The sequence below is a fragment of the Callithrix jacchus genome, chromosome 7 (assembly GCF_049354715.1).
Source record: "Callithrix jacchus isolate 240 chromosome 7, calJac240_pri, whole genome shotgun sequence".
Classification (NCBI taxonomy): Eukaryota; Metazoa; Chordata; class Mammalia; order Primates; family Cebidae; genus Callithrix; species Callithrix jacchus.
The window spans coordinates 80,678,176-80,702,998 of NC_133508.1; the positions used below are offsets into that span (position 1 = coordinate 80,678,176).

Consider the following 24,823-nt stretch of genomic DNA (forward strand, 5'->3'; position numbering starts at 1 on the left):
CCCTTCCTTTTTTTCTTGAGACAGAGTCTCACTCTATCACCCAGGCTGGAGTGCTGTGGTCCAGTCTCGGCTCACTGCAACCTCTGCCTCCTAGGTTCAAGTGATTCTCCTGCCTCAGCCTCCCTAGTAACTGGGATTACAGGCACCCACCACCACACCTGGCTAATTTTTGTATTTTTAGTAGAGATGGGGTTTCACCATGTTGGCCAGACTGCTCTTGAACACCTGACCTCGTGATCCACCTGCCTCAGCCTCCCAAAGTGCTGGGATTACAGGTGTGAGCCACCAGGCCTGGCTTCCCCTCTCTCTTCTCTGGGAAGCCCTGACTGCCTGCTCTTGCCCCATCCTCTTAGCACCAAGCACTATCCCTTTGTGTCCCCATGACACCCCTGTACACACCTGGGCCGAAGCACCTGCCCTACTGTGATTAGCAATCTGTCTCCCCAGTGCCCTGTCAGCTCCTTAGGACAGGGGCTGTGGGCCATTCATACCCACCATGGGCACACAGGGCCTGGCCGAGCAGAGCCATGAATGTTGCGGAATGAATGGTGGAGGCCTGCCTGCCTGCCCCAAAAGCCCTCTGCCCAGGGATTCCCCAGTGGGAGACGGGGAATTTTTAACTAGTGGGTGGAGGGCACAGCAGGATGGCCTGAGACTCTGGTCTTTTTCACCTCTAAACAAAATGTGCCAGGATGTCTTGATCATGGCACCCCTGGCTCAGAGACCTCCCATGGCTTCTTTTGTTCTGCAGCATGAAGTCTAACCCTAACCCTTATAAGTTCTTTACGAAGGCAGTGCCACCTCCTAGACCACCCTGAAGACATGCATTCTCCCCATACCTGTTACTCTCTCTCTCTCTTTTTTTTTTTTTTTGAGATGGAGTTTCGCTCTTGTTGCTCAGGCTGGAGTGCAATGGCGAGATCTTGGCTCACCGCAACCTCCGCCTCCCGGGTTCAAGCGATTCACCTGCCTCAGCCTCCCAAGTAGCTGGGATTACAGGCATGTACCACCATTTTTAGTAGAGACGGGGTTTCTCCATGTTGGTCAGGCTGGTTCAAACTCCTGACCTCAAGTGATCTGCCTGCCTCAGCCTCTCAAAGTGCTAAGATTACAGGTGTGAGCCACCTTGCCTGGCCTCCCCAAACCCGTTACTCTCATCAGCGCAGGCTCCCTTCAGCTGGGGCCAGCCTCTGCTCATCTGGGACAGGACCTTTGTCCACACACTTCTTCTCCCCAGGATCCCTCCCCCTTTCCCCTGAGTCTCCTCTGAAGGTGTGCTGGACTTCTGAGGGTCTTCCTCATGGCTGCTTTGTAAAGATCCTGCCACTCAACATTCCATCTTCCATTGTTTTCTGTACATCAGGCTCTTTTCCTAAACCTCTTCACTCACCTCTGTCCTCCCCCAGCCCAGCAGAGGGCTCAACCTGCAGCAGGCACCTGACCTATTCTGCAGATGGCTGCCCAATGGGAGAGGGTTGCTACCAGGTTCCCCCCACCCTGGGTCCCGAGGGTGCCTCACCTCCAGTACTCCTCGCTGGGGCTGGTCCTCTGGAGGCTGTGGTTGAGAAGGTGGGAGAGGTTGCTGGGCAAGGTGGCCGGCCGGGAGCCATTGGTGAGGTTGGAGGCATCCAGCACTCCAGCACAGTCGCGTGTGTTCCAGGGGTTATTGCAGTAGGCCCAGGGCAGCACGTGCGTCATGGACGAGAAGAAGTAGTAGAAGGCGATACAGATGACCACATTGTAGTAGATGCCAATGTAGGTGGACACCACCATCATGCCATAGCCTACGCCTGCAGGAGGGGAGGGGCAGGGGGGCAGCCTCACACATCCAGCAGGAGGAAGTGAGGTTAATCATTTCTAAGGGCGCAAGGGGTAGGCTTTGATGGAGGGCCACAGGAAGCCCAGGTCAAGGTCTTGGTAGGGCTAAGTTGGTGGGGGGTGCAAAGGAGTTTTGTGTGTACGTGTGGTAGGCAGGGAGGGTGGAGGCCAAGTAAACAAGGGTCCCAGCATGCATCCATGGCTTAGGCCATTGATGTGGGGCTTGGGGTCAGCATCAGGGCTCTACAGAGGTCAGCCGTGTTTGTGCAGGTGGGAGAGTTGACAAGGCCCTCAGAGGCCATTGTGTGTTTCTGTGTGTGAGCGAGTGGCCCTCCCAGGCCTCACCTTTGAACATGGGGCTGATCCTCCAGACCCCCAGGCACCCCTGGCTGGCAAACTGGCCGAAGGAGAGCTCCATGAAGAAGAGGGGGATCCCGCAGAAGATGAGCATGATGAAGTAGGGGAACATGAAGGCGCCTGGGAGGCAGGGAGAGGTCTGGCTCAGGAGTGGGCTTGGGGGGATCTCACCCTGGGCTTCCTGCTCAGAAACCAACAGCAAAACCTTCGTGATTGGGTGGGACCCAAGGAGTGTGCCAGGCCTTGAGCAGGAGCCTGGGCTGAGGCACACCACCCCCAGCCTGTCTTTGAACTTGTCAGAGGCTCCCAGGAAATCTGCTGAGTAGAATCCAGGCCCCAGAGCCATCGTACTTGGGTGGGATTGGATGGTTGAACCAAGCAATTTCACAAACATAAGTTGCTGAGATCCTCAAATATCCCTGAACCATTTAGGGGCTGCCTAACCCCAGGGAATAGAACAGGGAGTGTTGGGGAGGTTGGGTCCTTTTCTCACCTCTCCTCACCTGAAAGGGGGCCAGCTGGCAGGTCCAGGCCCAAACAACAGACTGCCAGAGTCTGGGGTGGCCTGCCTTAGGCAAAGCGTGCCTAAGCCAGGGATGGGGGTAAAGGAGGCCAGGGCCAGAGGCCAGCCTTTATCTGGAGTGGGTCTGTGCCAGGAAGAGGGTGGCCCAGGCCCTGGTGGGTGGGCTTTACCCAAGTGGGTGGTCCCTGCCCTGTGCCCGCTGGGTACCTCCCCCGTTGCGATAGCAGAGGTATGGGAAGCGCCAGACATTGCCCAGGCCCACGGCATAGCCCACGCTCGTCAGTACAAACTCGATCTGGTTGCCCCAGTTGCCCCGTTTGAGGTTCTGGTCCCTCTTGGTGGCCTCGCTGGGCACAGCACCATTCTGTGGGGACAGGAGAGAAGCTACCATCAGCAAGGCATTTGTGCTTCGTGCCTGATCCTCTGGGCCTCCCCCAGCAGGGACACTGTGGACCCTCCAACACCCCTCCCCGGGCTGCCCCTCTGCTGGCAGGAGCCTCGGGCAGGCCTGGCAGAGGAGGGAAGTAGGGAGGAGTGGCTGCCAGAGGGCGCCAAGCAGAGCCTCCCTCACCAGCCCCACAGCACCCAGTGCCAGGTGTACCAGCCCACCTGAGGAGCTGCTGCCAGCGTCCAGGAGGTGGGACATGGAAGAGGGAGCTAGGGCCAAGAGTCCCCAAGTCCCTCTAGAACCTCCCCTCGCCCCTCTGGGTAAGGATCTGGGAGCAGCTGAGCGTCATACCAAGCAGCCAAGTCAGGCTGGGCACAAAGGGGCCTGTGTCCAGACAGCCCCCCCACCCGTCGCCTACCACATCACCAGGCTGAGCACGCTGCCCGTGGGCAGGCGACTGTCGGGGAGGGGAGGCTAGACCCCTCCCCCCGCTGAAGGCTTCTTCCTGGGGGCACAGAGTGGGCAGGGCTGGGGGGAAATGGGAGAGCAGCTGAGCTGGACCAGACCTGGAGAAGGCATTCTGGGACTCTGGGTGGGAGGGCCTGGGGAGCCAGCTACACTACCCATGGCTGGGGAGGGGCCTTGGGGACCTGACCTGGGCCACAGCTAGGGTGTGCTGGGCTCTGAGTTAGGGAAGGAGACAGGAGTTGCAGGCCTTGTGCCAGACTCTTGAGTACAGACTCTGCTAGGGAAATAGAGGGAGTGGCTCCAGAAAAGGTGGCAGGGAGAAGTATCTCTGAACAGGGAGAAGGGGGCTGAAGGTCAGGAGAGGCAGATGCAGGGATTTGCCCCAGGGAAGAATTCGGGGTCTGCACAACTGGGCTGGTGGCCTGGGCCCCTCTGAGGACAGCCCCCGTGGGACCCCAGGCCCAAACTGGAACTGGCTCTGCAAGTCCCTTGGTTAAGTAAGTCTATTAATAAGTGCCACGCTCCTTCCACCTCCCTCCCACAGTGGGCAGGAAATTAACCAGAGCCCGAGGGGCCCCAAGGGTCTCACTAAGGAGACAGGGACTCATGGTCACCAACGGAAACACAGAGTCCCTAGTGCCAGAGACAGCCTCCCAGAGGTGAGCTATTCCCGAGAGAAACAGACAGTCTCAACATCAGAAATGGAGCCCCAGAGCCTCAGAGAGAGGACAGTGACGTGACACTGAGCCTCCACTTGAAAAAGACATATTTGAGGACAGCAGTCACCCTGGTCAATAAGCGAGACAGTCTGGTGCAGGTGAAATGCCATCAGACTCTGATGCTGATGAATACAGATGGGACCCCGAATGGCCTCCCTGGACCCCACGTGCCTTAGATAGGCCATGTGGAAATGTGGGCAAATGAGGCACCAAGGCCTGGTGGGTGGGCACTGCAGCACAGACACCTTTGTGGGGCAGCCATCCTGTGTGTTCAATCCAGCATCGACCCTGCAGAGATGTGACCCTCACACCCTCCAGAGGGCAAGGGCGCAGCACCCAGGACCTCAGGTTTCCTTCAAGGAGCACCCAGAGTAAATCAGTGTCTGAACAGGCCTTCTTTCATTCATTCATTGATTCATTCATGCAATGACAGATTTACTGACACCGGCTATGTGCCAGGCACTGTGCCAGGAAGTGAGACTTCAGCAGAGAGCTCCTACCATCTCAGAGCTGGGAGTCTAGCGGAGGCACAAGCCGTCAGTGAAATGAACACATCCATCATTTTTAGATGCGGCTTCAGTGCGACCAAGCGGGGCTCATCTCAGTCACAAGAGTATGGAAGGAGGACAAGGCAGGAAAGCAGGCAGAGGTCAAGAAGGCCTCCCTAATGAAGAGGCTTGAAGACACACTTGGCACTGGGAGAGGGTGGCCCCTGGCCTGAGCGTGCCCTCTGTGACATCCCCCTACAGAATCCTGCCTGAGCCTGTCACCACCTCCTGAGGCCTTCACTGGGGCAGGTGTAGCAAGATCACAGCATCAAAGGGCCATTTTTTGGAGGGTGTGAGGCCAGGTGGGGTTAGTTTATCTGATCCCAAACAAATACCAGCCAAATAGGGCTCCTATATGTTGACCCTACAATAACAGTTTTATTTTGTCCCAGGGCTGTTTACTTAGGGGTACAATGCCTGATTGTGCCAGCAGCACAGTACATGGATGGGGTCACAGAGCATCAGTTACAGCTGTAAAAGGGACAAATGGTCCAGGATGACCCCACGGGCAGGGTAAGAGCAAGGCCCTTTTCAGAGACCCAGGTTCCCAAGGCTCAAAGTTCAAGATCTGCTTCTTTTTCCAAGCAGGATGAGGGACAGATGCCCCACACCCCCTGACCAAGCGGGACCACATTTGGGTCTCTAAAGTCTGTTCCTCCCCTGGCATGGGGGGGGTACAGGGTGGGTGGTGATGCTCCCAGCCACGTGCCACAGACAGCCGCCTGCCTGAGCCCTCAAGAGCCAGCCACTGCTCCATTAATGAGCCATGTGCTAACCAGCTCAGCTGTGCAGGCAGCAACCCAGGGAGGCCACAGCCCCCAGGATAGGGGCTGAACTGGGGTTGGTGATGGGGCTCTGGCAGGAAGAAGCTGACAACACTAAAGGTCTGCTTTGCGCAGAGGCTCCTTGCAGAAACAGCACCCACTTCTGCTTGGGCCTGGGTCCCAGCACTGTGGCGCTTGATGATGGGAACCTGGCCCACGCTTGGCCTGTGACTTCAACTCCAGGGCTGTCTATACTCAGGTAGCTTGGTTGGGGAGGGGTGAGCTCTCAGTGGAGGACAGAGCAAGCCTACCTTTCTCCAAGCAAACTGGAGGAAAGACTCTCCCCCAAAAATTACAGGCCCTTTCTGGGTGCTCTAGTTTCTTTCCTTGGGCAGCTCTCTCCTGGGGACCACCCCGCACTTCCCTCCTGAGCCGCGACATCTTTTCCAATACTGCATGGCTTTTTTTCCCTTTCTGCATAACCTTTCCTATTCTAAGCCTGTAGTTTTTCTTGATCTGCTTGGTGGACGGCTGTGTCACTGATACGAACTGCCCTTGCAGTGGTCATCAGCTGAGATGGCCATGGAAAAATCCCTTTGTGCTCACAATTTGACCCAGTCTGGCTACCCGTCTGCCTGAGCCAGCTCAGCCCCACAGATGGGCTCTGCTCCAGGCTTCTTCTGCCCCCCCATCACCCACCATCTGCCCCCCTTCTGCTTGCCCTCACTCACATCTCAGTGGGGAATTAAACCACAGTGGCATGGTTCCCTCTGGCTCGGCCCCTCCTATGCAGGCTCCCTAGATACCCCCTATGTGCCCTGCTACCCTTCCCAGCAGCTCTGAGAGGCCACTGCCAGGACAAAGTAGCCTCCACTCAGCACTGCCATGGGCCCAGCAGGTGGTCTCCATGACAAGACTACCCTGCCCTGTTCACAAGCTCTCCCAGCCATGGAGGGAATAGAGGCTTTCCTTCCATGGCGGGGTGGGGTGAGCTGGCCACCACACACACACACACACACAGACACAGACACACACACACACACAGACACACGCACACGCACACACACACCCCTCCGAAGTTCCCTTACCCTTAGAACCAGTCATCGAGACAGCAGTGTCCACCCTAGCACAAGAACTTAAGATCTTTCTTGGTTTAACAGCCTCCTACCCTGTCCCTGCCTCGCTGGGTGAGCCACACTGAGCAAAGTCACTTACATAAGTCCTTTACACAGCCCTCTGCCCGGCTTATTTATTGCTCTGGCTAAGCCTCTGGAATTAAGGCTGCTCAGCTCCAAGGGCAGAATCCAGATCTCCCACTCTGCCCAGGGCTTGGCAGAGGCGGGCCACTGGTGCAGGTGAGAGCCCTGGTGCTCCGGGGCTGCCTGCTCCTCCAGTAGCCCTGGGCAAGTCACTTCCACTCTGGGTATCAGGAGGCAGACTAGATAACCTCACTATCAGATAAGCTCCAGGGTGTTCAGGATGGTGTGGCCATAGGCTAGATAACCCCACTGTCAATCCATCTGCCTGATTCCCAGGATAGACAGCATCAGCAGCTACTCATATTCCACAGCTCTCCCTCACCTGGAATTTTGCTATGTCTGACTTTCCACTGGTTCCCACTAGCTTTCTAGATTACTGAAAAAATATTTTGCACTTTTTTTTTCCGTTTATAAAAGCATGATAAGCTATCACAGAAAAAATTAGAAAATACAGAAAAAGGTAGAGAGAAATGCAGCAGCAAAGCGCACTCCTAGAGCAAGCCACGGCCAGCCTGAGGATGCACTCCTGCCTTTCCATCTTGCGTGGACACCGGGAGCCCAGCTCTCCATCCTGGACAGTGACTCTGCTCTGGTATGAGACTCCTGCCTCCTATATCAGGGTCCAGTGGATATTTTTGTGAATTGTGAGCTTCCCCTTCCTGCTCTCAGTGGACACTGAGGAATCCTGGAGCTGCCCTGGCTGGGCGGGGCCCTCTGGGACCCAGCAGGCTTCGTGTTTAGGACTCTCCAGCCCCAGGGTGTGCTCATGGGATGAAGTCCCATCCAAGACAAACTTTATGGAGGAGAATGGGCAAGACCTCACATCCCAGACTGACTTTGAGCCAAATCAGATCACTGACAACTTTCTCTAAGATTCCCCAATGGGGAATCTAGATGGAATAGCCATTACAGTAAATTGTGGCTGCCTCAGAAGACCCCACTACCTCCTGCCAGGCACCCCTCAGTTTTTGTTCTCTCTTATCCGTCCAGGGGCCAGGCCCACAGGCAGCACCTACCCTGCAATGACAGAATCATCTGTCCTTCACCTACATGGCACTGAGTAGTGGCAGAGAGACCCAGCTGCAGCGCTGATCTCTGGGGTCAGTTACCTGGATATGGGAGGGGCTGGGGCAGGAGGTGGAGGGGCAGAACATGGAAAAATCTGCCTCAGGCCCGAGTCCTCAGCAGCCATTAGTGCCTCCTGCCTCCAGGAAAACCTCAGAGTCATCTCTGGGCGCCTCTCAGGACTCCAGGGTCCTTCAGAGTCCAGGCCTTCATCTAGTAGGTGAGAGGGAAGGATATGCCTTGTGCCTATCCATTGCAGAACCCTGATTGGCAGCAAGGGACCTGCCAATATTGTGGGCAGCAGGCAGACTGGCACCCCCAGGCATGCTGGGCTCCACTCCAGGCCCTGGGGAAAGTGATGGAGGACCCCGGGCAAGCCCTGCCCAGCCCCTCACTTCCCACCCCAGGGAAGCCCAGCAGGAGAGACTGGAGGCCACAGTCCTGTCCTGTGCTGCATCGGCTGAGGGTGGCTTCTATCCTCACCAGCTGACAGTGGGCAGCTCTGGGAAGTGGCCTTGGTTCTTGACCCCAGCAGTCCTGAGGTTTGAGGGCAGCCCTGTATTCCGCTCCTCCCAGACCCATCCCACATCGCCTCAGAGGGCATTCCCTCTCTTGCCTTCTGAAGGTCAAGTCGGGATGTCCTACAGGGGAGAAGGGTAGCTTTCGCGTCTCCCTCGCCGACACCCGCTGCATGTGCCTGACGTTTCCGCCAGTCCCCAGCGTCCAGGGATGAGGACACGCCAGCTCCCAGCCCATGCGGGCACTTGCCCTGGACCCTGGAAAATGCTCTGTGGGGTCTTTCTCTTCCCAGCTGAGACTTTTGCCCCCTCCCCTCCCCACCCCTCACCACTGAGCCCATGTGCCACGTTCCCCTGCCTGCTCACCCACTCTCCCCATAGGAGTAACTGCCGTGGCACAGACAATGAAGCTGTATTGATTAGTACAATTCCTGGGCACCTCCGGCCCGTCTCCCCGGGAGCTAGGACAATGCAGCTTTGATACACAGAGCAGATTCTCAGCAGGTCCTTGGGCTGGGGGAGCCCTCACACCCCCACTCTCCTCCCCTTCGCCCCCGCCACACAGCTAACTCTTCCTGCACTCCTTTGCACAGTTGCAACTTTCTGGGTCACTTTGGCTGGTGTCTGTCTCACTTGCTGGCTGTGACTGCCCTCCCTGGCACAGACCATTCAGCCCCTCTCCCCACCCCCAGCCCAGCCTCTCGGCCTGCCTGGCACCAAGGAGGGGGCTTGACCTCCTGGAAGGTGACTGACCTGTTCTGGGGAAGAGGGGGCCACAGGTCCATGAGCCACAGACATCCCCGGTAAGCACTCGCAGCCAGCGTGTCTCCGCCGCTCATTCACACCTCTGCCAGCTCCAGTGAGACACTGACGCATCCCCTGCCTCTCCCACTGCCGGGCTGGGCAGCGTCAATTACTTTCACCTCATCTCCTCCCGAAGCTCTGCCTACCCCCTCCCCTGGCCCTGCCCCTCCGGCCAGTCCCCATGCAGCCCAGCACGGGTGCTCCAGAGCTGGAGAGTGGGACGTTTGGGGTTTGTTGTGTTTTTCCCTTGTTCCCAGCAAGTAACTGGAACAAAACACACACACACACACACACACACTAGGGCAGAGCGAGCGAGAGGGTAGCTCACTCCCCCTACAGAGCTGGCCAGATGCTGTCTGAGCCCATAGGCCTGGCACTGGGTGGGCTCCTGGTAGGGTAGTTGGGTGTCTGATGAGTGATGAGGTCTGCCCCATTGGGCCCTGGATGGTGACTGGCAGGAAGATGGAAGGTATAGTCCACAGGGCACCACCAGAGCAGCTCAGGCTCCTCAGAGGGGACCAGCCGGGAGAAACCAAGCCCTGGGGCTGTACCTGCCCCCTCTGGAGACGGGGACTCCCAGCCCACCAGGGTGATGGGGCATCTTCCTAGGAGAATGTGACTGACCATGCCAGAAAGCCCTGGCCTAGTGAGCCATGCTGTCACCTGTCCGAACAAAGATGGTGTTAGCCAAGGGGGCAGTCATCCCAGAGTCCAGACAAAGCGGGGCTGTGGAATAAGAACCCGTGAGGATTTGTGCCATGATGCCCAGAAAGTGAGGCACTAGTCTGGGAGTGTGTGCGGCGTGGGCTGGCAGGTCCAGTGGTGTCATCACCATCACTTTAGTCACCACGACTGTGGTGGGATGCCATTCAAACCCATCCAGTCCCTTTCTCTGAGGCCACACACTGGTCAGTCTCCTGCTGACCCCAAGATACCGCACACCAGTGGCTAGGAAGGTGGGCATAAGAGTTCCGGTGCTGGGAAGGTGTCAGGCCCTTTGGAAACTGGGCAGTCAGTGGAAGGCCTGGCCTACCGTAGGACCTCAGGAAATATGAGTCCGATGGACACATGCATGAATTCTGGCATAAGGACGGCTTTCCTGTGAGTTTGGTGAGTGTGGCAACCCCATAGGGAACATAGGGAATTTTGCTGAGCACAGGATGACATTAAAAATAAAAAGACAGGCCAGGCACAGTGGCTCACGCCTGTAATCCCAACACTTTGGGAGGCCGAGGCGGGTGGATCACCTGAGGTCAGGAGTTCAAGACCAGCCTGGCCAACATGGTGAAACCCTGTATTTACTAAAAATGCAAAAAATTAGCCGGGCATGGTGGCGGGTGCCTGTAAACCCAGTTACTTGGGAGGCTGAGGCAGGAGAATTGCCTGAACCTGGGAGGCAGAGGTTGTAGTGAGCTGAGATCGTGCCATTGCACTCCAGCCTGGGCAACAGAGTGAGATTCCATCTCAAAAAATTAAATAAATAAAAATAAAAAGACAGCTGGGGTACAATGGCTTAGGCCTGCTATCTCAGTGCTTAAGGAACACAAGGCAGGAGGGTCTCTTGAGGTCAGGAGTTCAAGACTATTATGAACAACATAGTGAGACCCTGTCCCTACAAAAAACTGGCCAGGTATGGTGGTATGTACCTATAGTCCCAGCTACTCAGGAGACTGAAGAAGGAGGATTGCTTAAGCCCAGAAGTTGGAAGTTGTAGTGAGCTATGATCACACCATGGCACTCCAAACTCGGTGACAAAGTGAGACCTTGTTTCAAAAAATTGATAAAAAAAAATAAGTTTGCCAGGGGTGATGGCTCATGCCTGTAATCCCAGCACTTTGGGAGGCCGAGGCAGGCAGATTATGAGTTTGAGACCATGACCATGGTCAGGAGTTTGAGACCAGCCTGATCAACATGGTGAAACCCCATCTCTACTAAAAATATAAAAATAAGCTGGGTGTGATGACGTGTGCCTGTAATCCCAGCTACTCGGGAGGCTGAGGCAGGAAAATGGCTTGAACCCCGGGAGGTGGAGGTTGCGGTGAGCCAAGATCACGCCATTGCACTCCAGCCTGGACAAGAAGAGTGAAACGCCGTATAAAAATAAATAAATAGGCTGGGTGCCATGGCTCATGCCTATAATCCCAGCACTTTGGGAGGCCGAGGTGGGTGGATCATGAGGTCAAGAGATCGAGACCATCCTGGTCAACAAGATGAAACCCCGTCTCTACTAAAAATACAAAAAATTAGCTGGGCATGGTGGTGTGCACCTGTAGTCCCAGCTACTTGGGAGGCTGAGGCAGGAGAATTGCTTGAACCTAGGAGGCGGAGGTTGCGGTGAGCCGAGATTGTGCCATTGTACTCCAGTCTGGGTAACAATAGCAAAACTCTGTCTCAAAAAAAAAAAAAACCACAGAGAAAAAAATTAATAAAAATAAAAAATAAATTTAAAAATAAGATAAAATAAAAAGTCACAAGCTAGCCAGGCACAGTGGCTCATGGCTATAATACCAGCAGTTTGGGAGGCTGAGGAGGGCAGATCATCTGAGGTCAGGAGTTCGAGACCAGACTGACCAACATGGAGAAACCCCATCTCTACTAAAAATAAACATTAGCCGGGCATAATGGTGTATGCCTGTAATTCCAGCTATTCGGGAGGCTGAGGCAGGAGAATCACTTGAACCTGGGAGGCGGAGGTTGCAGTGAGCTGAGATCCTGCCATTGCACTCCAGCCTGGGCAACAAGAGTGAAACTCCGTCTCAAAAAAAAAAAAAAAAGTCCCAAGCTTTAGAATTTGACAGGCCTGGGTTCAAACCCTAGCTCTGTCAATTTCTCACCATACATAACCTTAGGCAAGTCCCTTAACCTGATTGATCTCAGTTTCTTCATCTCTAAAATGGGGATGCCATCTGCCAATCATTGAATCTAGTGAGCACTGGTAATAACGGCAATAGAAAACACATAGTAAGTGCTTGCCGTGGGCCAGGTACTGTCCTGGCTTGACACACATGGGACACATGCTTCATAGACAGCCCATCACCCTGTGGGCACTCACCTAGTCTGGTACAAGTTAATTTCCCATATGCTAACTCATTGGGTCCTACCAGCTGTCCCATGAGGTAGGTCCACTGTTATCTCCATTTTGGTCTGGGGAAGATGGGGCAGGCCTTGGCTCAAGCAAGTGTCCTAAGGATGGCCCCAGATGCTACTGACTCAGCTGCTCACTGAGCCAGCCTTACGCGCCTGGTCCCCAGACACACTCCCCTGACTTCCTGCGGGAGCAGACTGAGGGCCAAGGTGCTGGCTGGGCCACTGGCTCCAGGAAGGTCCAGTCACCCATGATGCCCAAATGCTCACTTCCACCCAGGGTGGGATCTGGGCTCTGGCTGCCCTGGCCTGGGCCGGGTGCCCAGAACAGGCAGCCCCGGCTGGATGGCTTTCCCTGGCTCTGGCCATGGGGACAGGAGGCGGCAGCAGCCCAGCCGGGCCCTGGCCATAATGAGGCCTCATTAGTGAGATCCAGCTGCTCTAGCCCCACTTAGGGAGGCCGACTCCCCCAGCTCCCGCCTCTGACTTCTCCTATTAAGAGTGGGCATGCTTCCAGAGGGGCAAGGAGTCTAGGGGCTTTGTTGTCCCCTGTGACTCTGGAAGGAAGGTCCCACTGAGCTGGGACTGAGAAGTGCCAGGGATGGCGGAGGGCTGCAGGAAGGCTGTGTGGGAGGCCAGGCTACAGGGTAGAGTAGGTGGGCTAGAGAGGAGGTGGGGAGGGAGAGAGAGGGCAGGGCCCCCAACAGAGAGGAGGCTGAGGAAGCCTGGGCCTTTTCCTCTGGATCTAGATATTGTCCATTTCACTGGGAGCAGGTAGCCGCTAATCTAGGATCAGCAGAAGGTCACACTGCTGAGGCTGTCCTGGCTAGAAGAGCACCTCCACTGTGCTAGGCCTTATCTAAAGAGAATGCCCACTGTGTGCCACTCCCTGAGCTGGGACAGCACTTACTAGATGTCAAATCTTGTGCTGGAAGCACCTGCTGTGTGCAAGAACCTGGATCCACAGAGTGCTCACTGGGTGCTGAGTCACATGCCAAGACAGCACCCATTGTGTGTCAGCCCCAGCCTGGGAGCCCCTGTGGTGTGCTAGGTCCTGCACCAGGGAAGTATCCCAGGTATGCTGGATACTGCGCCAGGTAAGGATCCATGTATGCCCAGCTCTGACCTGAGTGAGCACCCACTGTGCGCCTAGCAGTGTGCTAAATGAGTGCCTACAGCGTGACAGGCTCTCGACTAAGGGAGTGTCTAATGTGTGCCAAGTCTGCACTAGTTAAGCATTTACCACATGCTAAGACTTGGGTTAGGTGAGTGCCCAGGCAGGGACAGGCCCTCTACCAAAGGAGTGCCCAAGGTGTGCCAAGCCCTGTGCTTGGTGACCTCCCAATAATGTGCCAAGCCTGTACTAGTTGAGCACTTGCTACATGCCAACACTTGGGATGGGTGAGTACCCACTATGTGCCAGGTGACGGATGCTACAGACAGGAGGTGTCCACATCCTCGGGGCAAAACATATGAGAACAGGTCAGGGCGGAGCAGCCCCTGGCAGCCCATGGTGCTTGCAAGGCCTTCTTGGATTTGGATGCTCTGGCACCCAGAGCCCTAGCCCAAATGAGTCTGTTCCTGTTCCTTGTGAGGTCTCCCTGTGGCAGAAACAATCAGTGTGCTCAGACATGGGAAGGGGTCAAAGAAGTTCACCAAGGCCTGGATTGTCCAAAACTCTGCATGAGTGCATAGTGGCTCTATGGAGGGACTGAGGTGGCCAGCCTGGGAAACGATGTGACATTGGTGGGGGAGGACTAAGACTGAGCCAGTGGGGGCTCTCTTGTCTCCTGTCCTGGGTCCCTCTCCTCCAGCCCCTTGTTCTTTGAGACCTAGGTGGCCCTGCCTTGCATGTGTACGAGGCCCTAGGTCTCCATGGAAGGACACCCTATGCACCCCCTAGTGCCCCCAAGCATCCCAGCTGCTCCCAGGCTTGGAGGCACCCTCGCCAGCTGGGTTCTCGCACAGCCCTGTTCTAGGAGCTGCTGAGGCGTGAGGGAGGCAGCTGAGCTGGCCTGGCAGAGACCATCTGGGCTGGGAGTGGGGGAGGGACACGTGCAGTGGGCATGTGGGCCTGGGCACATGCTGGGAAGTTGCTTGCTACCCATGGGGCACTGGCTGTGGCACCCAGCAGAAGCTCCAAGGGTAACACAGGGTGTCTGCTGACACTGAAGAGACTTGGAGGGCCAGTGTCCTCACACCCAAACCTGGGTAAAGGGGGAGAGAAGTGAGGATCTCATGGTAGGGACCAATGCCCGCTCCATGCATGCCAGGGCACAAACAGAGCAGCAGAAAGAAGCCACAGAGAACTGGGAGGGTCCAAGTGCCTTCCTTGCATGCCCCTCAGCATCCTCCCTTTTGATCTACCAGGGCATCCAAAGAAGAACCCTATCAGAATGCAGCTTCCTTAGCCACTGGCCATAGGAAGACACAGAAGACACAAACGTGCTGACTGAGCTGCCTGTGTTAGCAGAGACGGGGCTTGGCCAGGACCAGATGCCCCATGCACCTCAGAGGCTGTGTCTAGAGACAAGCACTGACGGAGGTGGCTTCAGTCCCAAACTGGGACCCAAGAATAGAGTGGAGTAGTCCAAGGTCACCAGCAGAACTGAAAAGGAGGCAAGAATAGAATCTCCAAGCAACCACTGGGGGTGCCCATGGGACAGATGTTATAAGCCTCAAACGCAGGAACAGTGGGCAAAAGCCAAAGGGCAGAGAGCGAGGAGGAGAGCGAGCCCCAGCTATCTTTAGGCACATCCTCGTGCTGGGAACAGGAGTCCCAAGGCAGCATTCCCATCCACAGGCAGGCTGGCCACGCCAACCGGCAGAGCACAGTTGGGGAAGTTCAGCTCAGGCAGGGGCTCTGGGATACTGGGATTCAGGCCCAGCTCAGGCAGGGACTCTGGGACACTGGGATTCACATCTCCCCTGCCTGCCCTCCCAGTCCTTCTAGGTCACTCCAGAGAAGGAAGAGCATCCAGGGAGTACTCAGAGGTTTCATGGGGCTGAGAATCTCCATGGCAGGAAGGGGCAGAGCCACATCTCACTTCCTAACACAAGCCCATGGCAATTCCAAGACTTCTCCAGGAAAGGTGGGGCCATGTTTGGGTTCTAAGATGGGATTCACCCCTAGCAAGTGTTCAGATCATAAGACCTCCATCTGAGCCCATCTCTGCATACCCAGATTTCAGGAATCTCAGGAATACTTTCAGGAGCTTGGCTCATTCAAATTTGCTCCAGTCAGTAGGGGGCTAGACCAGAGCTGGCCTGAGGAATGGGGTCAGGGGTTGGATGCTGGAGGTTCAGAATAGGGCCAGATAGAAGATCCTAAGCCTGGAGCAGAACAGCCGGTTCTGCTCAAAACACAAGCTGTTTTTTTTTTTGAGAGAGAGTTTCGATCACGTTGCCCAGACTGGAGTGCAATGGCGTGATCTCAGCTCACTGCAACCTCCGCCTCCCGGGTTCAAGCAATTCTTCTGCCTCAGCCTCCTGAGTAGCTGGGACTACAGGTGGGTACTACCACACCCAGCTAATTTCTGTGTTTTTAGTAGAGACGGGATTTCACCATGTTGATCAGGATGGTCTCAATCTCTTGACCTCGTGATCCGCCTGCCTCAGCATCCCAAAGTCCTGGGATTATAGGCGTAAGCCACTGTACCCAGCCTTTTTTTTTTTTTTGAGACAGAGTCCTGCTCTGTCACCCAGGCTAGAGTGCAGTGGTGCGATCTCAGCTCATTGCAACCTCTACCTCCCAGTTCAAGTGATTTTCATGCCACAGTCTCCCAAGTATCTGGGATTACAGATGCACACCCACCACGTCCAAACAATTTTTATATTTTTAGTAGAGATGGGGTTTCACCATGTTTTGTCATGCTGGTCTCAAACTCCTAATCTCAGGTAATCCGCCTGCCTCAGCCTCCCAAAGTGCTGGGATTACAGGTGTTAGCCATCGCACCTAGCCGAAACTGTTCTTTTGAACCAGGTACTTTGAGTCCCAGAAATCTCTGGTGAGAGACAGGGCTTGTCTGGGAGGGCTCAGGCCAATCAATCTTTCACTAAATGAGAAAAACAACACAAGGAATTGATAGGATTGGAGCTGCTGAGGGAGGGACTGTTCATGCTCAGTCCCTGGTCCCCATCCCCAAAAACCGTCAGTCTAGCCTGTCCCCAAGGCAAGATCTCAAGAGAAGGAAGATAACCATTGCCTCTGGAACAGGGTCTGGCATCTTTTCCTGCTTCCTGCTTCTGGCACTGACCTGCCCCATCCATCAGTGAATCTTGCTCCTTCAAAAACCTCACCCAGGCCAGGGGAGGTGGCTCAGGCCTGTAATCCCAGCACTTTGGGAGGTCGCCAGATCACCTGAGGTCAGGAGTTCGAGACCAGCCTGGCCAATATGGTAAAACCCAGTCTCTACTAAAAATACAAAATTAGCCAGGCATGGTGGCTCATGCCTATAATCCCAGCTACTCAGGAGGCTGAGGCGTGAGAATCGCTTGAACCTGGGAGGCAGATGTTGCAGTGAGCTGAGAACATGCCACTGGACTCTGGCCTGGGCAAGAGAGGTGAGACTTGGTCTCAAAAAAATAAAAATAAATAAAAAGAACCTCACCCAGCCACTGTGTTGTATGGCCTCACCTCTCCTGTGCTCTAAGGCTGAGGACAAAGAAGAGCCAAGACTTGGGGAAAGGGTGGAGGGAGATTTTCTGAGAGGCCTCAGGAGAGGATTCAAAACAAAATGTTCTTTGTTACTTTTCAGAACTGAGAAGGACCCAGAGAAGTGGAGAAAAACCAGGCAGGGTCTGAAGACCCTTGATCAGCACAGACTGAAGGCGCCTGCAAGCCCCGCGTTCCACTGTCCTCTCGGCAGATGGGCTGCACCCTTCTCTCAGGAGCAGCTCTGTGACAAGGATGTGACAAGGCAGAGCACGATGCCCGCCTTCTGGCAGGCCTTCGCAGGCTCTGTGGGCTCAGAGCCTGATGCCCTCTGACCTACTGGATGAGGGGCTACCTGCCCAGGCCTGGATCAGCCGTGCACTCAGGAGCCCTGGCAGTGCTGGCCTTCCTAAGCCTTCCTGTCATAGCAAGCAGCTGGCAGGAGGTCCCGGGGAAAATGCTTGGGATCTCCCTTCCTCCCCGAAGTCTGGCCCCTGTACTCACCAGCATCCCTTTGGCACCTTTTCCTACCATGGCGGCGGTGGGTTGTGGCTCTGGAGACGGGGACCACACTCACAGGCTCTGCTTCCAGTGCCTTTCAGACCACAGACCTCAAGAGCTGTGGAGACAGTAGAAGGTGAGGTGAGGACCTGTCTGTGTGGCCCACAGGGCTCTCCGAACAGAGCCACCCACCATCAATTGGCCCAGGCCCTCTGGCAGGCCATGTCTGCATCCTGCTCCTTCCTGGAAGACCCTCAGATCCAGCCCCTTCCCAGTCCCCCCAACCCTTCCCCTGGATCCCTTGATCTCCAGGCTTCCTGCCTGTCCCAACGGGCAAAGGTCTATTTTTGACTCTCCAGATGCCCAATCCTATAAAAGATAAAAAATGAATCCCGAACTGGGATGGAGTCCAATTCCTTCATGGTCTGTGTGAATGGCTTCAGCCTTTCCCCAGGAGGGGAATCAGCTCAGATCAGCACACTCTCCCCATCCTCACCCCAGCCAGGAGGCCAGGACGGTCCTTCCCCATCTGGGTGCCACTCAGTGTGGGCTCCAGGGCAGCTGGGCTCGCTGTCATGTCATTCACTTGGACTGAGCTCTGGGCCTGCCACACACCCCTGTGTAGCCACGCCTCCTTGCACTCCCAGCTGTCCCCTCCACAGGAGTTCACCAGGTGAAATTCTATACATCCTCAGCAGCACACTGGGCTAAATGCCATCTCTTCTCTGCAGCCTTTTCTGACCCTCTCTCTCAAAATAATGAAAAAGTTGCTTCCTCCTTTCTGTTTTGTGCAAATTTCTACCAGTATTCTTATTTCATATGACGCTTATTTGCTTATGAGTTTGTCAACCATGAGTCAGTGAGTTCCCCGAGGGCTTGGGACTGTGTTTTTTTTACCCGCTGTGCCCAGCACGTAGCACAGCACTGGGCTTGCAAGAAGTGTTAGTTGAGTTGAAATGGAGGGAAATAGCGAAGGTGGGGCCTCTGGAATGAGGGGTCCAGGCCAGCCCAGGATCTTATAGGAAGCATCTGAGGGGCAAAATGGGGCTGGAGAGCTGGGAGGCAGCAGCCCATGGCGATGCTGGTGTGCACTGGCTTGATGTCAGATGGGATGGAAGAAAGGTTAAGAGTCTTCCTCTGTCGCCCAGGCTGGTAATGGTGGGATCTCAGCTCACTGCAACCTCTGTTTCCCAGGTTCAAACAATTTTCATGCCTCAGCCTCCCAAGTAGCTGAGACTACAGGCACCTGCCACCATGCCCAGCTAATTTTTATCTTTTTAGTAGAGACAGGGTTTCACCATATTGACCAGGCTGGCCTTGAACCCTTGATCTTGTGACCCGCCCACCTCGGCCTTCCAAAGTGCTGGGATTACAGGTGTGACCACAGTGCCTGGCCTAAAGGTTAGTTTTTGACAGGCCTCAGGAGGAATCCATCTTCAGAGAGCCATAAAGAGTTGTCTCATCCGAGGAAACCTCCCCAGGGCCTGGACCCAGGAAGGATTCAGCTCTGCCTCTCTGGAGCCTTTCCTGCCTTCCCAGGAAGCCAACTCTGCTCCCAAGGCTACTCTGGGCAACTCTGCTCCACCCACAGCCACCTGTTAAAGGCCACCTCTCACCTACTCACCCAGGAAGTCTCTGGAAGGCTGGAGGAGAGATGAGGAGGACGCTCTTTGCCTATGCAAATCAGCCCTTGGCTTTTTTAGGCCTTTTGCCCTGGCTACCTGGTCTTCTGCAGAGCTTCTCTTCAGGGCAGGGTGGGTACAAGATATGACCCCAGGCTGGCCTGTGGCTAAACTTGTCCTCCTAAAGAGGTTTCTGCTCATGGCTTTGGTCTTCTGGGGGCAAGTAGGGGCAGAGGGGGGTGTGTCCCCTCAAATGGAGATCACACCTTTGTCCTTCTCACTTACCCTGTGCCTCCCTCTCCAGCTGTAAACTCTAGATTCGACTTCTTTAAAACCACTTCTCTTCAATCAAGGACTAATAATGACAAAGATGATAGTAATAACAGCAGATGGCATGAGAAAGAGCCATGTAAGCCAGGTACAGTGGCTCACACCTGTAATCCCAGCACTTTGGGAGGCCGAGGCAGGTGGATCACCTGAGGTCAGGAGTTTGAGACCAGTTTGACCAATAGGGTGAAACCCCATATCTACTAAAAATACAAAAATTAGCCAGGCACGGTAGTATGTGCCTATAGTCCCAGCTACTTGGTGGCTGAGACAGGAGAATTGCTTGAACCCAGGAGGTGGAGGTTGCAGTGAGCCGAGATCACACCACTGCACTCCAGCCTGGCAACAGAGTGAGACTTTGTCTCAAAAAAAAAAAAAAAAAAGGGCCATGAGCCACGTTGTGGGTTGGAAATTATTAAGCCCGCCGGTCAGGTAAGTAAACTGAGGACACTGTGTCTTGGAACTTAGGCTGCAGAGTGCCCTCACCCACGTTATCCTGGAATTCCTCTTAGTGTGCAGTTGGAGAGATGGACTTAAGAGAGGTCAAATGCCTTCCCTGTAAGTGCTCCAGTGAGGACTTGAACTGGGTTTTCAGACCCAACATCTCTGACTGCAAATGCAGTCCCTGCCCTCAGGTGTTTTATGGACTGGAGGAAAAAGACTGCTTCCTGGCAGCTTCCAGGAGAATGAGCTGAGTGTAAAGCTTTGCTGCTTCTCCTGCCTTTGACATTTCTGTTACATGGCCCCGTCTGTCCACTCGGAAAACACCAACTGAATGCCCATGATGTTCAGGCCCTCTTCTACATGTTGAAGACCCACAATACCAGGTCCCAGACCAGCCGCTGGACCATTTGTGGACCACCGTTGACAAGCAGCAGCAGGTCATAGAGGCAGTTTAGCACATGATAAAGAGCTTGAGCTCTGGGATCTGATAGGCCTGGGCTGGATTTCTGGCTCAGCTACTCACTAGGTATGTGATTTCAAGTAAGCTACTTTGAGGCTTAGTTTTCTCAATCTGGAAGATGGGGCTAATAGTAATTTCCTGGTAAGTTCTGACATTTCTGCCTAATTTGTCCTTACCACAAGCCCTCCACATGTTCCTCCCCTCCAATCTGTTCATCTTCCCAAAGCCCTAAATCCCTGACTCCCTCCAGTGGTTTTCCATAGCCAACAGGATATGGCCTAAATCGCTTAGCAGGCGTTTATGGCTAGCCACAGCTAGACTCATGTATTCCACAATATTGATTGCAGGTCTGCTCTGGGCCAGACCTGTGTTGGGCACCAAGAACTCAAAGGTCTCTGCACTCCTGCAGCTTACAGACTAAGGGGAAAGAGTTAAACTGATGACTAAAATTTAAAGAATTATAGACTGAGGCCAGGCGCAGTGGCTCATGCCTATAATCCTAGCACTTTGGAAGGCTGAGGCAGGTGGATCACCTGAGGCCAGGAATTTGAGACCAGCCTGACCAACATGGTGAAGCCCCGTCTCTACTAAAAATACAAAATAAGCTGGGCGAGGTGGTGGGCGCCTATAATCTCAGCTACCTGGGAGGCTGAGGCAGGAGAATCACTTGAATGCGGGAGGCAGGGGCTGCAGTGAGCCGAGATCGCGCCATTGCACCCTAGCCTGGGCAAAAAGAGCAAAATTCTATCTCAAAAAATAAAAAAATAGGCTAAGCACGGTGGCTCACGTCTGTAATCCCAGCACTTTGGGAAGCCAAGGCGGGTGGATCACTAGGTCAGGAGGTCGAGACCATCCAGGCCAACATGGTGAAACCCTGTCTCTAATAAAAATACAAAAAAATTAGCTGGGTGTGGTGGCACTTGCCTGTAGTCCCAGCTACTCAGGAGGCTGAGGCAGGAGAATTGCTTGAACCCGGGAGGCAGAGACTGCAGTGAGCTGAGATTGAGAGACTGCAATCTCCGCCCTCCCACTTGTTCCCTCCCACTACAGTGGGAGACTCTGTCTCAAAAAACAAAAATAAAAATAAATTTAAAAATAAAGAATTGCATAGTGAGATAAAGGGTGGAAAAGAGAAAGATTGTGTTATGAGACTCTACAATGGGGGGCCTGGCCTTGTGTGAGACTCAGGGAGGGCTTCCCTGAGGAAGTGATATTTAAGGGTCTAAAGGAGTTAATCAGGCAAAGTAGCAATAATGAGGAAGGGAAGAGGAAGACAGATTCAAGCAAATGAAACAACATGTGGAAAGGCTCTGAGGCTGGAGCTCAGACAGCCAGGGAGAAATGGTCAAAGATGAAAGTGGACATAGATGCCTGGCCAGGGCCTTTAGGGTCTGGATTTTGGTCTTTATCTTGAGGACAAGGGTGGCTGTTGAAAGCTTTTAAGCAGAAGATCAACTTCAAGGTGGTGGAATGTGCATCTTGAAACCATCTCCCTAAGATATAGTGTGGAGCAAGGACTGGAGGAAGGCGAAGTGGAAGAGAGGAAATCAATTAGAAATGCGCCGGGCCAAAAACGAGGGGGCTCAGGTTAGGAAGGTGACAGTAGGGTGAGGAGAGGTGCACAGATTCAGAGAAATATAAAAGGCAACACGACAAGATTTGGGGATGAATCAAACTGGGTCGGGGGAGGGATAAGGAGTCTCTGGTTTCTGCTGGTAGAGTGGGAGGAAACCGGTGCCTGGCCCAGAGATGAATGCTGGGGATGGTGCAGGTTTGGCGGGGACAGGAGGGCTGGGTTGGACAAGCTGGTCTGAGCTGCTTGTCAGCCACTCAAAGGCAGATGTTGAGACATCAGTCACAGAACCCTGGCCCATCTTGACAGTCTCACTGCTGAGTGTCAGACAGGACTGCCAGGTCAATCAGTTTTAACTGTCCATCTGGGGCCAAGCCTAGAGTCCTCACTGGGGATGGAAAGGTGATAGGCTCTTTCCCTGGCTTCAAGGACCTCACAGTTTAGTAAGAAGATAGAGAAAGACGTATAATTTCCATTGACTGTGATAGAGGAAGTGGAGGGGCTATGGGAGCAGAAAAGAGCCCTTAGTTCTACGTGGGAGCCCAGGTCAGCAACCTGCGGCCATCTGCCGCCATGTGAGACTAACCAGCATTTCCAGAGGGCTCCTGCTTCATGCCTTTGTCCCGGCACTTGTTCCCTCTTTTTGGAGCACCCCTGTCCCCCCATTTCCACCTGTATGTATCCTACCCATCCTCAAAACCTATCCTAAGGATACTGTCTTCATGAAACCTGCCTAGGTCCTCCCTGTTCCTGTCAGCCTTCCTACTGTACCCCAAGCTGTGTACGTCTCATTAGCACGCTTGCCACACGTAGCATTGCGGCATTCTTGGTTGTGCCCAAGTCTGGCTCCCCACTAGATGGAGGGCTTTTCCAGGGCAGAGGTGTGATTCTTCTGTGTCCGCAGAGCCGGGAACTGAGTGGGTACAGCCGCAGTCGCCGCCCAGGCCAAGTAAGGGGGGAGTTTTCTCTGCGGTCCCTGGAAACACTTGGGCATGCTCAGTGTCGCCCATTAGTCCACAGAACCAGTCCCCTCACCCACTACTCTCCAACCTTCTGATGCTCCCTCACTTTGGGAGTCTTTAACCTTTCAGGTTCTTCTCACCTTCCCCATTCCTCGCCCCGCAGCTTTTATTTCCCAGCGGCCGCACCCTCACGCTCCTCTCAACGGAGAAATAGAGCGTGTTTTGTGCGGAAGCTGTCAGCTAGCGGGGTCGCGCCTCCTTTAAGAGAGATCCGCGAGGGGGCGTGGCTTGTTGAGAGCAGGCCCGAAAGGGGGTGCGGCTCCTTTAAGTATCTGCGGCCCGCGACGCGGAGGCCCAGGCTGGCGGGCAGGGGCGCGGTCGCTCTCGGAGCAGCGGCACCGCCCGCAGCGTCTCGGTTCCTCGAAGCGGGGTGCGTCCGCGTTAATCGGGAGAGAGATGTGAGGGCACGGGCGTTACATCAGCCGCCACGTGTGGGCCTAAGCTGGCGTGGAGGCGGCGGCCCCGCCCCCGGACCCTGCGGTGGAAAAGTACCCGGGCGCCGAGGTCCCCGCCTCGCGGCCCCGCCCCCGGGCCGGCCCCGGCCCCTCCAGGCCCTCGGGGCAAGCCCCACTCTCCCGCCCAGCCGGGCCCCGCCGCGGGCTAGCGATCTGCGGCGGCTGCCGGGTGCGGAGCGCTGGCCGGGGTTGGGCGCGACGGCGCTGCTAGGCCTCTGCCCTCACCTGCGGCTGCCCGGGCCCGCCCTAGGCGTGCCGGTAGTGAGGGTTGCGGTGGGGAGGGCACGGATTCTTCCCAGGGTAGCAGCCCCAAAAGAACTCCCTGCTCGCTCGCAGTCCCTTCCCAGAGCCGCTGCCGTAGGAGCCGCGGACAAAGAGAGGCTGAGTGCGCCAGGACTCTCCCTCGCGGCTTCCTGGGACTCGGGGGCGCACAGGCACGGGCACCGGCACCGGCACCAGGCGGGCAGATAGGGAGGCAGGCCGGCTGGAGGGGCCAGATAGGCAGCCAGGCTGGCGGGCTCTGAGAGGCGTTGGAGCGAGGAGCCAGCACGTTGAGCGCAGGCAGGGCCGATTCTCGACCCCCGCAGGCCCCCGGAGCGCAGAACCCCTGGAGCCCCTGACGGACCGTGCCACGCTCTGGCTCCGGCGCTACCCGCTCAGCCTGCGCCCGCCGCCCCCAATTGAACCGGCGTCTGGCGCCCCTCCACCCCACGCAGGGGCTCCCCCCACTTCCCTCTCCCTCCCGCTTCAGCTCCTTGGTGATAGCGGTGACACCCAGACGCGCGCACCTACCCCGACCTTTGCGGCGAGACAGACATGCCGGTGCGTGCACCCACACTCTTATCCACAGATGCCCGCATACATGCGCGATCACACACACACACACACACACACACACACAAACGCACACGCTGGTCCTGGGGCTCAGCCCCGCGGAGCCGCCGAACACTCAGACCGACGGCAGGACCGACGGAGGCGCGAGCCGCAGCGTCCCCATCCCCCAGCCCCCTTACCATGCTGCAGCCCCCGGCCCAGGAGTGCTGGGTCCGCACCGCCGTGCGCCCAGGTGGCTTTCTTAAAGGGAAAGTTGCATCAGCCTCCCGAGGCTCTGTGCCGCCGCGAGTCCGCCCGCCCCGCCGCGCCGCCCGCAGCTCTTCCACAGCCTGTTGTGTTTTGGTTTCGGGGAGGCGGGGGCTAAGAGTTTGGTGAAAGTTTGAAGAGTGGAGAAGGCTTGGGAGATCTAGCCAAGTCCCTCCCCTACCCGTACAGCTCCCCTGGCCGTCCTCCCCTCTCCATCCCATCCCCTCCCCCCGTGCCGACTTCTCAGGCTCCTCCTCCCAGAGAATAAAATTACAAGTCCCTCCAGCTTTCAAATGATTGATCCCCGCGAACCCCTGGGAGTGGGCTCCACAAAGGAGTCCCCTTCTCCGCCCCTGCCTCGCTGCCCTCC

The 24,823-nt window shown here is 55.6% G+C and overlaps 1 protein-coding gene across 19 annotated transcripts in view; it reads right to left on the minus strand.

The window, feature by feature from the left end:
- Nucleotides 1-24,543, minus strand: part of SLC6A9 (solute carrier family 6 member 9) — a 36,542-nt gene extending 11,999 nt beyond the window's left edge. For 3 of the 19 annotated variants that reach the window (XM_054259253.2, XM_035251161.3, XM_035251158.3), the window contains exons 1-5: nt 24,387-24,543; nt 17,474-17,588; nt 2,906-3,062; nt 2,164-2,295; nt 1,520-1,790 (exon numbers count right to left, since the gene is read on the minus strand). In XM_054259253.2, coding sequence (XP_054115228.1) covers nt 1,520-1,790; nt 2,164-2,295; nt 2,906-3,062; nt 17,474-17,503 — 590 coding nt within the window. In that variant the 5' untranslated portion in view covers nt 17,504-17,588; nt 24,387-24,543. Of the gene's footprint in view, nt 1-1,519; nt 1,791-2,163; nt 2,296-2,905; nt 3,063-8,525; nt 8,686-9,180; nt 9,329-17,473; nt 17,589-17,966; nt 18,018-24,165; nt 24,238-24,386 lie in introns of those variants that run through there. The other 16 variants (XM_054259251.2, XM_035251157.3, XM_035251155.3 and 13 more) reach the window with 9 other exon arrangements.
- Between the last annotated feature and the right edge of the window lie 280 nt (nt 24,544-24,823).